The following is a 16,503-nucleotide window of genomic DNA, read 5'->3' on the forward strand; positions in this document are numbered from 1 at the left end:
TAGAATTACCAGAGTCTACGAAAAAACTCGTAGATCCGGCCCACCTTAAAACCGTTCTCACCTCTCTTTTGTCTTCTAAATGTGCCGATTAACACGAGCAGCAAGCAGCCGGCTATTCCATCCCCCACCGCCACAGAACGTTCACTAAGTTTTCCCAGCTCATGCCTTGTTTGATTATCTGGGAGTGACTGAAGTGCTGGAGTTTTAGAGTGGAAATAATAGATCGCTATTTGGAACACACGCAGTTCATGTGTGTTCCGTTTCTACAGTAATCTGTGTAAACACATTTTTAAAACAGAAACGTTTTTCATGTTTTAGTAGTAAATGACAAAATGTAGGCATAAACTATATAATGTATGAAGCCTGAAGTCCAAAGATCAAATAAACACTTTTACAAAAGGTTCTAGGAAGATTCAACAGCTTCCGTGGCGTAGCGGTAAGATTTGCTGACTTGTAATTGAGAGTCCCCGGTTCGATCCCCACTCACTCCTATATTTGCCATTTTTAGTAGTGAGCTGCTCCTCTTTTTGTTAATATTATACAGTACAGTAGAAGCTGTCCTCCCTTTATTGGTCACAGAGATGGGACAGCATATTTGTAACCTGAAGTACTCAGGTTTGTGAATGGCAGGCAGGCTTAGTAGCAACACCTCAAAGCAAATTCCCAGACTCAGGCAGTTTATTTATTGCAAAAGAATAATTATGCTAATGACTTAAATTATTAATATTGATCCAAATTTCCATGATATTAATAAAGTTTATCTAATCAACTCTAATTACTTTTTCACTATTTTTGTAACAGCACAAACATCACTGTTTATGATGTCTTTTTATGAATATAGTACACCACCAAAATTCGTGGGGCTTACGTTCCTAGAGCACCCACGAATTGTGAAAAACCACGAATTTTGGATGTGGTTAAAAAAATGCCTATTTTCATAGTTTAAACCCTAAATATACTCCCAAAACACCTTCAACTTAATTTCAAACTCAGCTTAATACATTACCTAAAAATAAAGAGTGTAAAGGTAAACCTGTATACTGTACTGCTATGTCAGTGTTAGAATGTAAAATAATAATATATATGTACTGTAATTCATGCAGGCGCGTTTTCATTGCCAGAAGCCTTAGACGGTGCAGCTCGTTTCGGCGGCATCTTGGGGCTTTAACCGTTAAACTACCACATACTTGGGGGTTAATGCATCCATGGACGCCAAATACTTTTTTGCTGCACTTTAAGTAAACGTCACAATTAACAAAGAAAAAGTGAAATTTTAATGGAACACATTTTTTTTCATGCAAAGAGCATCACAATTACTGCAGCACTGATCATTTTACACACTGCTAATGAACTTTAAAACTATTTAAAAAACTACTGGAATAATATGTACAAAGTGCAACTGACGCCATGGATGTAAATCACTAAACCAACTGCGCTTAAACTGGCTCCAAGCAAGCACACAGAGGTAAGCGCTGATGCTTGCCGGCTAGTCTTAGTGCAGCTTGGGTCACAGAATTTCACACAAACACAGGAGATTGTAGAGACAGGAACTTTATTCAAACACTTCAAACAAACATGTCTCTTTCAGAAGTAAAAGGTGCTCAGCATGCAGTAAGTTAATGATTAAACAATAGACAAACATCAAATTAGCAGAGAATGTCTCTTGGGGGGGGGGGGGGGGGGGGAGAGAAATAAAGCAATCAGCCAAAAAGGACAGGTACGGTTCAGGCTTTTATGTAAGCATAGCATCACAGGAGAAGCCGCAATTGAGAAGTGGGTGATTTATTTATTTTTATGGTGGAGATTCCAGCCTTGACCTGAGTGTGCACTCACAAACAGAGACAAAAACAAAGCAAACCAGTAATCAAACAGCAAATAAAGAATGTAATGAAAACAAATGAAATAAGAAACAACGATACCACCCTTGTTCCCCTTACGGCAATTACACATTAAATACAACAAGGTACAAACAAAACACATACAGTAAATCTTGGAAAAGTTCATGAAAAACAGCAACGGATGAAATGTAATGATGAAAATAGATAGTCCAGAGATCCGCACATTGAATGGAAATGTACAGATAGTCCTACCAGTAGTTCCTGAATTTGGTGAAGATGGGTTGACAAGTTCAGGAGCGCTCCTTTCTTTGCAGGATGGCCATGAATCCACTTACAGACTTCATGTACACAGGCAGACAATCCAGACGCACAAAACGATCCAGTACAAAATGAGTAAGTACAGGTAACCCAACAGAAGACAGACAGACAGACAGGAACTTGAAACACAAATTACAAAAACTTTTTTTTTTTTGCTATTGGTCACCGGCCCCCTTTTTAAAAGCCACGCTGACCTCAACAGAAGACCAATCAGAGCCACTGCAGGGACTGCTGGGAGTTGCAGTTTCAAATTCTATTGGCTACTTTCACCATCCCAAGTCGCGGTTTTCTCTACAGCTGCTTCCTGTTCTCTCTACAGTACGGTATTGCCACGAAAAAATTGCGGAGGATATTTGCGGTTTCCACTAACAATTATTAGTTAGGTTCTAAGGAAAAATCCGTGAATGACTGAGGCCGTGAACTCTGAACCGCGACTTCGCGGGTTTCTACTCTACTGCCATATTATTTACTCTTTCTATGTCTGGTTCCCAGTCGTCCAATCAGTGCAGTCAGTGTTTTCAGATTTTCCAAATAACTCATATTTCTTGCGTTTTTTTTTTGTTTTGTTTTGTTTTTTTTGCCTTCTGACATTGACTTTTGGGTATTTTTCTAACCTTTGGTAAGAATCATTTTTTACTCCAATTCCTGGTTCTTATTTTGGGTTTGGCATTGTGATATTTGGACTTTTGTTATTGACCCTTGCTAGTTTTAAATTCTTTTGCCTTGTTCTTTTGGTACCATCATTTCTTGGTCTATCTGCTTTTTGTCCTTCTTTGAGCAAATCTATTTTATTTGAATTTCACTATAGAATACAAAGTGAATACATAGATACAGATACCACAGAAAGAAAACTGCATGTACTGCAGAAAACCCAACACGCCCTAGCTCTACACTTAAAAATGGAAATTTAAAATGCAGTCTTTATTTAAAAACCTTCAAAGGTTTGCTTTGTTTACTTGAACTTTTATGATCAGACATGAGTGTCCTTGTAACTGTGTCCTATTCACACTTTTAGTGCTCCTGGCTTGAGTTGCTCCAATATGCATCAAGAACTCAGTACCTGCCTTTTTTGTGAAAAATTCAAAGAAAAAATAAAGAGAGTGCAATGAACCATTTTAGCTAGTCAGGTCAAAGGAGGACTCCTTCGGCTAAAATGACTATCTGGACTCTTGAAGAGTGTCTTTTTCTGTTGGTGTCCCTGACCACTGGGGTTCTGCTACATGTACCTGAAATGAACTACCTCTGATATAACAATCTAATCACAACAGTGCTGTTAAAAAGGAGAGTGGCACGGTAGTGTAGTGGGTAGCACTGCTGCCTCGTAGTTGGGAGACCTGGGGACCTGGGTTCGCTTCCCGGGTCCTCCCTGCGTGGAGTTTGCATGTTCTCCCCGTGTCTGCGTGGGTTTCCTCCGGGCGCTCCGGTTTCCTCCCACAGTCCAAAGACATGCAGGTTAGGTGGATTGGCCCTAGTGTGTGCTTGGTGTGTTTGTGTGTGTCCTGCGGTGGGTTGGCACCCTGCCCGGGATTGGTTCCTGCCTTGTGCCCTGTGTTAGCTGGGATTGGCTCCAGCAGACCCCCGACACCCTGTGTTCGGATTCAGCGGGTTGGAAAATGGATGGATGGATGGATGTTAAAAAAGGAAAAGAAGTTAAATAGAATAAAAGCAGTTTGCTCAAGGGCACCAAAACACATTCAGTGAAAAATAAAAGAGATTCATACAAAATAGACGAAAAAAAACCTAGAAATGTCAGTTGTTTAATTCCAAACAATTTCTAGCTTTGTTTTATTTAAGCAAAAATGGGTGCTATCATATCATATGTTTACACATGTGACTACAGCCATTTTATCTCAATACCTGAGTGGCATGAAGGCATTACAGCCATTTTGCATCCCTTGTGAGAGTGGAGCATGTCTTCCAGACAAAATAATGCTAAACACACACACAAACAAACACAGTGCAAAAAGTTTCTCAATCAGCTAACACACTTGACAGTGTCTTGCTTAACCAGTCATCTTCTCACCCAAATGCTTATAACAATAGGACCAACCCTCCGAAAACTAGTATTCAGGTTAAAGTTGCACTAGTCCAAAGAAGGAGTTGTATAGCAGATGCTCTTCAAGATGGAGTATCTAGACAAGAAGGCCCATGTTCATGAAGGAGAGATAGATAGATAGATAGATAGATAGATAGATAGATAGATAGATAGATAGATAGATAGATAGATAGATAGATAGATAGATAGATAGATAGATAGATAGATAGATAGATAGATAGATAGATAGATAGATAGATAGATAGATAGATAGATAGATAGATATAGTTGTGTTATTTCAGATTGTTAATTCCTTGGTAATCTCACCCAACCTGATTTACTTATCTCAAGTTTGTTTTGAATGTTTCTTTGTTACAGTGGAATGGTTTTTGTTAGAATCTATACTACCTCATTTGAGGAGTTCACATGTGTCTTGCCAAAAATCTTGTGAAAAATATTATGTGAACACCTTAAGACATCTCTGAATTACTTTTGTGACAATTGCTTGTATTGAAGTGTCATAACTCCATATCAGGCCCAACGCTATCTATCTGCAAGTTATTTGTTAAAAACGGAATAAAAATAATAATAATTCTGGAATGATCTGTAAAATGTTGGTTTCACATTGACAAGAAAAAATCTTTTGGACTGAACAATTATATGCATTAAGTTTCCATATAGCAATATAATGACATGTGAAAAAGTCTTAAGGTGTAGAAACTTTTTATAGTCTTTGCATATGGTCCAAAATTCCACAAACTTACTTTCTTTAATATTAATAATTAAGTACTCTAAAGTTCACTAATATCTGTATCTTGCCACAGACACAATTTTGATTTAAAGAGTTCACAGAGATACGTTTTTTACCAACATAATGTGTGAGATCTGCTTGTTTTTTGACTTTATTTTGTGGATTATTGTTAATGTAAGTTACACTGTATATTTGAGGTTGTTGTATTTTTTAAAATATTGAAATGTTTCTGTGTGTGAGGCCATTCAGAAGAAGTTATTTATTTCTATATAAGGCTGATATTTTCTATTTTAATTTAGAATACTTTAAGTTGCATCTCATTCCTTACCTCTACACAGGAAGGTAGATAAGGAACAGCTTACATGGTCTGTTTGGATCTGAAATAATTTTCAGCCAGAGTCACAAATTTTATTTTGATTGTCATGATAAAGAAATGCTGTAATGTCCTGACTTTGCAATATGATTATTTTCTTTCTTTTTTTTCCCAAAATGACTGAGATCAGCCTACCAAAACAACATTTGCTGAAACACAAGATCTAGAGCTATGCTCATACACCCATTCTCTTGGCTCCACTGCCTGCTATACAGATGTAACCACAAGGGGGCACCAATGAACCCTGAACCTCAGACACAACATCACCCAACACACCTCCAGATTTAAATTAATAGATTTTTATTTTCACCGACCACTTTTCCAGTGCACACAGCCACAAATACTACAATTATAATTTAATAAAGGTCTTCCTCTTCTTTCACTCCTCGTAGTTAGTTTTGCCCACTGCCTCCTGACTCTGACTGCCCGGGTAAGTTTCCGAAGTCACTGCACTGCCTGTCAGGAGCACTTCCGATGTTATCTTCCCATGGCAACGCCCTCTGACTGCACCCAAGGACCCCAAAAGGGTTACACTCCAATTCCCATGGAACCCTGCAGGTGTTCTATCTGAGATCATCCTAAAGGAATATTGCCACCTTCTGTGCTAGAGAATGAACTGCTCCCAGTGTCCAACTTTACCTAATCCATGCCGGGACACAGATTGTAAGGCATTTTGGCCAGGTTGTGTCTCCATGTCCATAGTCCTTTCATTATGGACTCCTGGCCATGCAAGACACCATCCTCCATCCCAGATGGGATGCCCATTTGTCCTCCATGGCACTTGCAGGTGACCTCTCCAGATAAGGCAAAGCAAGAATATTAGTCAAGAGAGTGCTTGAATCAGGACCCTGAAATTCCAAAGTGAACAATACTTTTAATTCTTTCACAAGAGAGAGTTTTTCCTTTTTCTTATTTAAAGTTCCACGAAGAAATTCCTCTACATCATCACATTGATGCATACTGTATGCTCCAGTACTACTTTTATTGGTGTTCACAACGACCAGTGCAATTCCAGTACTGGATGATGTCATCAAAGATGTGACAGGAACTTTGCAAAATATAAATATAATTAAAATACATTTAAAATTCATACAAACTAATCATAAAAATATCTTAAAAACTCCAATACAGTTGGAGTAGATATTAAAGTTTATGTTTAGTCTTCCCTTTATGGATTGATCTGCAGCAACATTTCATATCACAGTCTTATCATGGCCAGAGTTCAGGGTATAACAGACTCAAAAAAGGCCTGAGGCCTACAAAGTGTCAAAATTCCTAAATATACAAGGCCTCCAAAACGGTAGGGAGGAACTGTCAAAACTGTGGCCCAAATATATATTTTTTATGTATACGGTATATTAATGTAAAATACTAAATTGATTAAATAATATATCAAAATAAGCTCAAAAGAAAACCAGGTAACAAACTTCCTCAATATCTAAATACAACAAAATTCTAAAGTAAACTAAAAATAAAAGAGAAGAATAAAAGGAAAAAGAAATCCAAATAAATACCAACACTAATCCCCTAATCAAAAATCAAAACCCAAAAACAAGAGCAAAATTTCAAAACCCCAGAATATGCCAAAATGAACCAAAATGAAAAATAGTTAGGAGCCAAACAACAAGAGCAAGAAAAGCCAATGCCTGTGCCAAGAACTGCAGTAATTGGATGGTATATACATACACATATATATATATAAATTTATTTATACAATATAGGGGGACCAGTGACAAAGCACAGCCTCATTAATACTCCAAAATGCATTTTATATTGAAATATATTCGGTGGAGAGTGTACTGGTGTGCACAAATAAAGTTTTTCAAGCTATTGCTTGATGGAAAATGGCTAGAATGAAAGATTTAGAAAAGATACATACACTGGAAAATGAAGGCAATTTATGTGATAATGATAAAGAATAGCCATTAAGCATCTAGTGGTTAAATGATGCCATGATGGCAGCAGTAAAGAAATAATAAACAAGGTCAAAGTCAATTGAGGACAGGTTCACAACACTGTAAAAAATGTACAGTTATAAGGCAAATTATAAACTTAACAAATTACATAATGCAGTCATATAAAAATGCAGATTATGATAAACACACTGTAAAAGAGAGAATTTTAAATTGATTAACATAAGTAAATCCTAGAGATGAAAACAAAAACTCCAGGCAGCAGAATCCCTAGGGAAAATTAACCTATGGGTTGTCTATGGTTAGTTATAGTATTGATCGCCAAAGGGTTTTTGCAGTATATATGCTGTGTGGGACTGTGACCTTGTTCATCAAATATTTTCCTAGAAGTATGCTGTATGGCAGGTTTAGATGAACATTTTTTTTCTGGCACCCCATGATGCTCTGTGAGGCCAGCATCACATCACAGAGCTATAGCAGCCATGTGCAGAACTTTCGTACCTGTATATTGTAAGAATCACTGCCTGATCTGCTTTGTATATGTCACACCCTGATCCAGGCAGATCTTGCGTGCACTTTGAAAAAAACAAAACTTTCAGTATTTTCGATTGAGCGATATATTAACTGACCATAAAAAGAATATTATGAGTACTTCATCAGATATATAACACTGTTCTCTGTATGCACCTTAAAGGAGCCCTACAATTTCTTTTGTCAGAAAAAAACAGGAAACTCTGTGATGTAATAATAATAATAATAATAATAACAAAAGATTTATTACTGTGCCCAAGGTGTTTCAATCTTTTTGATGGAAGAAAAAAGTGGCAGATAGAGCAGACCCAAAAAAGATCCAGCTGCACCTGGAGCTGTGACTTAAAACAATGGAACAAGCCAGTCTCATACTCTCACTTCATGGCATGGCAAATGTATGCCCCAAGATTGATACTGTGTGAGCGCAATACTGTATATATTTTTACTTATTGGTAATTTGTGGAGATTCACTGTATTTTGTTTATGGTTATTGTTCCATCTGCATCTTTTGTTGTTTGAGACATGGTGATGCAGAGGTTAGTACTGCTGCTGCACAGCTCAGATCACATTTTTGGCCACGATAATTACACCAGCATAATAATAATAATTACACCAGGCAGACACTCTCCTATACCTCAGGGATAATTAAAACACCATTACACCATCATAATCAACTCAAAACTAGTTCAGTTCCACCTTTCCAATTGACTTCAGTGTACTTCACTAAGTTTGGTGAAGTTTACAAACATATTTATAATTTTGTTGAACTCACAGTTCAACTCATAACTAGTCTGTTATAAGGTAAAGGCATAGAAAAAGTCAGATAGTTCTAGAAAACTTAAGAAAATAAACCTCAGCAGTGCAACACATAAGAGGGCATTTAATAGAAACATGCAGACCTGTTGTTGCAGAAAACATATTGACATACGATATATGAACTGATGGCATGTGATGAGCAATATTGCCAGGATAGGATCTGACACCCCACAGCCCTGAATTGGATGAAAAAGCCTTTGAATATATTTAATTTATTCTGTCTATTTATTCCTCTACTGCATTCATTTTAACATAGAGCATTCTTTTTTTCTGTTACCAGCGTGAGGAAGAGAAGCGCAAAGAAGAAGACCGCCGGCGTAATCTGGAGGAACATAAGCGCTGGGAACGGGAGAGAATGTTGCAGGAAAAACGTGAGGCAGATGAGAGGGAGAGAAAACTAAGCGAGAAAGAAAAGGCCCTAGAGGAACAGAGGTGAGGTGTTCCCATTTTGTGGTGTCTCCTAAAGCAAACTTTATGCCAGGGGTTTGAAGGTGTGCTCGGTTCAGTTTACTGTCTTTTTGAGAATTAGCTCAAGGTAGAAGGAAGCGCCTTCATGAACAGAAGATTCATTTTGTCTAACAAAACAAATGACCGCTTTTTACAAAAAACAGTTTTTCTTCTCTCTGTATCAGAAGAAATATGTTTAATGTACAATGTTTTCGGAGCTCTCTGATGCTTACACAGGTTAAAGCAAAGTTTTTTTTGCTTTTTTTTAACCGTGCTATTGAAAGTATGGAAATGTTCAGTGCTAGATAAAATTATACTATACAATTCGACTTAGTATATTGTATATGTTAATATTATGTACTATAATTGGGAAAACATCTGAAAATACCTAAGAGGTCATCTCATTAATGTGTAGTAATTAAAAATGCAGAAGAGTAGTTTTAGGTTTCACAGTGTCTATAAACAGTATTCACCCCCTTGGGAGTTTTCACATTTTATTGTTGTACAACATTAAATCACAGTGAATTTAATTTGCATTTTTTTGATACTAATGAACAGAAAAACAATTTGTAATGCAAAGTGGTCTAAATTAGCACCAAACGTAAAGCACAAAATTATTGATTTCATAAGTATTCCCCCTTCAAGTCAGTATTTTTAGGTGCAACTTTGGGAACACCTTTCTTTGCAAAGCTTCTCAAACTCAGTCAGATGGAATGGGGATCATAAATTAAGTCTTTTTCAAGTCTAGCAAAAAAATCTTAATTAAATTGAGTTGTGGGCTCTAACTCAGCCATTCTATAACATTGACATTGTTGTTGTTAAGCCATTCCTGTGTAATTTTGGCTCTATGCTTGGAGTCATCGTCTGGCCGGAAAACAAATCTTCTTCCAAGGCACAGGTTTCTTGTTGACTACTTTAGGTTTTCCTCCAATTCTCCCCTATATTATGCTGCCTTAATTTTAGCCTCTACACTCAAAAGCCTTCCAGGGTTTACTGCAAAGTAGCATCTCAACAGCATGATGCTGCCTCCAATATACAGTACTACATGGTGGGGATGGTGAGTTTTTTATAATGTGCATTGTTTGGCTTACAATAAATGTGACATTTAGTCTAATGGCCAAAAAATTTCAATTTTGGTCCCATCAAATCATAGAATCATTATTCATCTGATTTCAGTCTCCCATGTGCCTTCTGACAAACTCTGTGTACGTTTTATTTAAAAGTGGCTTTCTTTTTTCCTCTTTCCAATAAAGCTGTGATTGGTGGAGCACCCAGGCAATGGTTGTTGTATGTAAAGTTTCTCCAGTCAGAATCACTGTAGCTTTTAACTCCTTCAGTTATCATAGGTCTCTTGATTATCTGTTCTAGGAAGATTTACACCTGTGCCATACTCTTTCCATTTATTAATAAATGATTTAATTGTATACCAAGTTATATTTAGTGACTTAGATACTTCTTTTGTATCCATCCCCTAACTTCTGCTTTTCAATCACCTTTTCACAGAGTTGCTTGTAATGCTCTGTTGTCTTTATTGTGTTAAGCCACCATAATGGCTTATCACAAGTTGGTCAGTCCAAATAAGGTGCATTTATACTACAATCAACTGAATCCTGTTGACTACAGATTGATGGTATATACCCGAAAGTCTGTTATAATGGCCTGCCTGTCTAACTCTGTCATAACCCTGTTACCTGATAATGGCCCACGCATATTTGTTATGCTACTGTGCTCTCTAAATCTTGCAGCCATATTCTCAAAGGGCCACGACACCTCTCTATCATCATAACTTGGTAAACCGGAATACTGGCCTTCTCTATATTAGATTACAAACATAATATACCATTGCAGGTCAGTTTTTTTTTTTCTTGTAGGTTTCAAGAAGAAAACGGGAAAGATTTCAGTTGTACTTTAACTTGAGGATCAACTCAAAACAGTTTGGCAGTCATCTTTCCCTTTATCCTGACTATTCTCCCAGTTCCTGCCGCTGAAAAACATCCCCACAGCATGATGCTGCCACCACCATGCTTCACTGTAGGGATGGTATTGGCCTGGTGATTTGTGGTGCCTGGTTTCCTCCAAACGTGATGCCTGGCATTCACACCAAAGAGTTCAATCTTTGTCTCATCAGACCAGAGAATTTTCTTTCTCATGGTCTGAGAGTCCTTCAGGTGCCTTTTGACAAACTCCAGGCGGGCTGCCATGTGCCTTTTACTAAGGAGTGGCTTCCGTCTGGCCACTCTACCATACAGGCTAGATTGGTGGATTGCTGCAGAGATGGTTGTCCTTCTGGAAGGTTCTCCTCTCTACACAGAGGACCTCTGGAGCTCTGACAGAGTGACCATCGGGCTCTTGGTCACCTCACTGACTAAGGCCGTTCTCCCCCGATCGCTCAGTTTAGATGGCCGGCCAGCTCTAGGAAGAGTCCTTGTGGTTTCGAACTTCTTCCACTTACGGATGATGGAGGCCACTGTGCTCATTGGGACTTTCAAAGCAGCAGAAATTTTTCTGTAACCTTCCCCAGATTTGTGCCTCGAGACAATCCTGTCTCAGAGGTCTACAGACAATTCCTTTGACTTCATGCTTGGTTTGTGCTCTGACATGAACTGTCAACTGTGGGACCTTATATAGACAGGTGTGTGCCTTTCCAAATCATGTCCAATCAACTGAATTTACCACAGGTGGACTCCAATTAAGCTGCAGAAACATCTGAAGGATGATTGGGGAAACAGGATGCACCTGAGTTCAATTTTGAGCTTCATGGCAAAGGCTGTGAATACTTATGTACATGTGCTTTCTCAATTTTTTTATTTTTAATAAATTTGCAAAAATCTCAAGTAAACTTTTTTCACGTTGTCATTGTGGGGTGTTGTGTGTAGAATTCTGAGGAAAAAAATGAATTTAATCCATTTTGGAATAAGGCTGTAACATAACAAAATGTGGAAAAGGTGATGCGCTGTGAATACTTTCCGGATGCACTGTAACTCTCATCTATCACACCTAGATCCCACATTCGTTTGATCTCCAGCTCCACTTCTGCCCTTTTTGCCTCGGGAAGCCTATATGGGCGTTCTCAGATTATCACCCCGGGTTTTGTCACAATGTCATGCGCAACCAGGGAGGTTCATCCATGTTTCTCACTTACTACCTCTGGGACAGACAGGATAACTGCTTCCAGCTCCTGTCGTTGTCGGCGAGTCAGATTATCACCAAAATTAAGGGTTAATTTTTTAGTGATGAATGAGTGGGGCTGTCCAGAGAAGGGATATGGGTCCCTTTCCTTCCACGATTTCAACAAATTTACATAATAAATCCGTTCACTGGGTCGATGGTTTGGTTGTTTAACCAAATAATTGACCAGCACCTTCCTCTCCTTAACTTCATAAGGGCCTTGCCAATGTACCAGCAATTTGGAATGTGAGTTAGGAACCAAAACCATGACCCGATCCCCCGCGTGGATCTCCCAAAGAGACATACCATGGTTATAGCAACGGACCTGGGCTGCTTGTGCCTTCTCCATGTGAGATTTTAAAACAGGTCTGATCTTTGCAATTATATTGCATATCTGCGCGATATACTTCAGTATATTTGTAGATGGAAGGGCCTCCTTCTCCCAACCTTCTTTTAAAATATCCAATATATCTTGGGGTTACCCTCCATATAGCAAGTCAAATGGTGAGAACCCCGTAGAGGCTTGTGGGACTTCCTGGTATGCAAAAACTGACGAGGGGGAGGAGCTGATCCAAGTTCCTTCCATTCTCATTGACTACCTTGCGTAAGGTCTGTTTGAGAGTTTGATTAAACCTCTCAACTAGACCATCGGTTTGAGGTTGATATACTGAGGTTTTTAAATGTTTTATTTTCAGTAATTTGGCTGTTTCCCTGAACATCTCCGAGGTAAAAGGCGTCCCTTGATCCATTAGGATTTCTTTAGGGATGCTGACTCGCGCAAAGACTCCTACTAACTCCCATGCGATAGGTTTTGATATCGCTGAGCGCAAGGAAACAGATTCGGGATATCGGGTAGCATAATCTACTGTTCCAGGACCATTATATATTTATGATCCCTGGCCGAGGGCTTTAGGGGTCCCACCTGATTGACCCCGATTTTCTCAAAGGGAATGTTAATTAAAGGTAATGGGACTAGAGGAGCACAGTCCTTCCTACGAATCTGTCGCGATTGACATTCCGGACAGGACATACAAAAGTGGTGGACCTCCTCATTAATCCCGGGCCAAAAAAATATGAGCTTAATCCGCTCTAGTGTTTTCTCAGGGCCCAAATGGGCTCCCAGAAGGTGGGTATAAGCTAGTATGCAGACCTGACGCTGGTAAGTCCACGGAACTACCAGTAGGAACTGTACCTCCCCCTCGTGTTCTGCCATCCGATACAAAAGGTCATATTCAATACATAGTGGGGACCCTGTGCCATGGGATGTAGTGTGTATTGGCCATCTACCAGAACTACTGCATTTTTTTGAAAACTTAAAGGAGTCATCATTCCACTGCTCCCTTTTAAATGAAGCAGGGGTCTGCCTAAATTGAAACTGCAGACATGTGAGAGAATCAAATTCAGCCTCAAGGGGCGTGGTTTCATCCCAGGTCAACACAGCGCCTGATGATGACATGACCTGATGCAACGTCCCAGGCATTTCTATGTCATCGTTAGAGGTCGAGTTCAGAGTCTCCTCTGGCTGAGTACACGGCTGAGGTCGTTGAGGTTGCTGTATTTGCATCCATGACTAGACCTAGTGCTTTTGTGGGAGTAGTGAGTGTTTACCGAGATTAATATCAGACCAATCCCTACCTAGTATCGCGGGAAACGAAGGATTCTCCATTACCGCCACCACCAACTTTTTTAAGATGCCATCATGGCAGATGTAACAGGCGGCGGACGCATAGGATCGAACATCCCAGTTAATACAGGTTAGACTAGTCTTATCTTTCACCCACTGTTGTGGCAAAACTAGATGGCGAGAGACAATGGAAATGTTACTGCCCGAGTCAAATAAAGTCGTAACCCTGTGACCATTTACAAGGGCTACTCCCATATGCAAAGCGGCCAGAGGATTAGTCACAGAATACCATCCTTCCCTCCGTATTACTCCGCAGACCCCTTTGTCACCTCGCAGAGCCATTCGCCATGCATCAGGTTCCACCAGAGTGAGCTTTGTATTGTAGAATCGGGACTCAATGTTAGGGACGCAAGTATGTCTGGGTTCACATGGGTCCCCTTCTGGATCTCCCAAGCAGGGTTCCATTCTTAAATGATAATTTTTTTTTTTTAGTAAGATCATATCGTTAAGTCCCCAGGCTGGCTGGGCGATTTTATTGGGCAACGCACGGAGCAGTAACACACATGTTATCTCCTCCACTTTTCGATTGGTATTATTTTCTTGTGACCTTAGCCTCTTTATTACCATCACACACAATTTACAGGCCTGTCTTTTCATTGCCCTAGCAGTGTCAAATTTCCAGGCCATTATGTCCCACTCCTGCCAACCCAGGACACCCCCACCTTTTTCAAAATATTTTTCTTTTTTGGGGCAATTGGGAACGGTCCCCTTACTCAAGAGCGCATAATAAGTTCCCAATGCGTTCCCATCTGAACCTGGCTCTAGCCTGTAGATCCCCTTTCTACACTCCCAGGTGCCTTTGAAAGGTTGGTGGGTCGAAGCACACTCCAGTTTTCCACAATACACACCGACTGACCCCATTTTGGCGACTTGGGAATGGTACTTACCTATCTGACCCTTCTTTGGATGTAGGTTTGGATAGTGTGTCGAGTCTTTGGTTATGTTCAACTTCTGGTCTAATAAGGAGGTCATCATCCTGATGACTACACCACTGTGAAAATCATCAGACTCGAATCACACTTAAGAAAAGGTTTGGGGTAGCCACCCTGGCCTCAATGGGTTTTGAAAATCAAGACAGATGTGTCCTTGATGGAGTCCAAAACAAGACTGAGGATTCTTGGAAAAAAGGCAGCTTTAAATGTCAAAAGAGGAAGTGATGTAGTGGACCTGGAAATTACGTGTTTCTGGTGCCAGAACCAGAAGTGACACACTTCTATGCGTCAGAACTGGAAGTGGTGCAGTTCTGGGTGCCGGACCTGGAAGTGACGTGTATCTGGGTGCCAGAACCAGAAGTGATGCTTTTCTGGGTGCCGGAACCGGAAGTCATGCTCTTCTGGGCGCTGGAACTGGAAGTGACGTCTTCAGGGTTGAACCAGACAGATGTACCCATTTTTGGTCTGTAGAGACAACAGAAGAATGTTTAGCGCACCCTGCCACCTCCTGGCCTGGCGTGGAATTACCTTCACTTGGGTCATTCAGCTCCCTCCTATTTGCACGTGTGTGACACTGTCTAGCAATCTGTTTGAGTCTCTGTAACTTAAAATAGCACAACTCTGCGACTGATTAATGTTAAATACCCTTTCTTTTCTTTATGTAAGCTCATGTCAAATTCAATATTAAAATTGTATGTACAATTATATTGTATGAGTATAATATGAAATACAGTACAACATTCTAACCTCTAATGTATTTGCTCTGTAATGTAGTTATAGTATAATTAATAAATAATAGGTTACTGGTTTCAAAGGAGTAATTTATTTAATCCAACAGTTCTGAATAAGCTTGTTTAAAACCTTTTTGTCTGTTTTTCATAATACTTAGCCTTAAAAAGACATTGTCCTTGAACCCATTGGTAGTGGCATAGCAATCATCTTCAGCACTTCCTTTTTTCTTAGCCTTAATTTACTAATACTGCATATGTGAAATGCAATAATATATGTACAAATAGCACATTTCACTTTATTACTTACCTTTTAATTACATTTTCTTACTTTTCTTCAGTTTAGATTTACATTTAGCAAAAAGGTCTAAAAAGTAGTATTTACATATTTTAAATAAAATATTTGAATTAAAATTTTTAAATCTTAAGATAGCAGGGAGAGGGGACAATACAGGCAAGTGGTTACTTAATACCCTTCAGCAGAGAATGCAGGCTCAAAAGAGGAACATTATCCTTGTGATTTGCATACTTGATCAAGGCCAACTGTCAGACCTGGCTCAATTACCTGGTGCAGCAGCTGTTTTCTTCATTTTTAACTTTTCCAATGAAATTCCACAAGCTTGTATCCTCTTTTCTGTTTTGAAGACCTTGAGTACCACCAGTCCATTTCTGACACAGCTGATCTTTTGTTAGTATGGCAAACTGGCATGTCTTCCTGACACCTTGACCCTACCAGCATTTTGCCAGCTAGGTACCCCATTATAAATGGTTTTTATTTTTCATGGTACAGTTTATATATGATAGCGGCAATGTATGAAAGCAGGTATTGACTGTGTGACATTTTTAGGCAAAGCATGAAATGTCTATGTTACTTTAATATGCTATATACTTTCTCTAGGCATTGTATATAATACCTAGACATTACACAGAATTACAAATACTAATTAGGGAAAGTATGAAAAGTGAGTC

General features: G+C 39.2%; 1 protein-coding gene across 1 annotated transcript in view; it reads left to right on the forward strand.

Moving 5' to 3' along the window:
- si:dkey-40c11.2 (uncharacterized) overlaps positions 1-16,503 on the forward strand; it is a 208,753-nt gene that overhangs the window by 131,359 nt on the left and 60,891 nt on the right. Inside the window, exon 7 of the mRNA XM_028804660.2 lies at positions 8,856-9,007. Coding sequence (XP_028660493.1) covers positions 8,856-9,007 — 152 coding nt within the window. The remainder of the gene's footprint in view (positions 1-8,855; positions 9,008-16,503) is intronic.

The sequence above is a fragment of the Erpetoichthys calabaricus genome, chromosome 7 (genome assembly GCF_900747795.2).
Source record: "Erpetoichthys calabaricus chromosome 7, fErpCal1.3, whole genome shotgun sequence".
Classification (NCBI taxonomy): domain Eukaryota; kingdom Metazoa; phylum Chordata; class Cladistia; order Polypteriformes; family Polypteridae; genus Erpetoichthys; species Erpetoichthys calabaricus.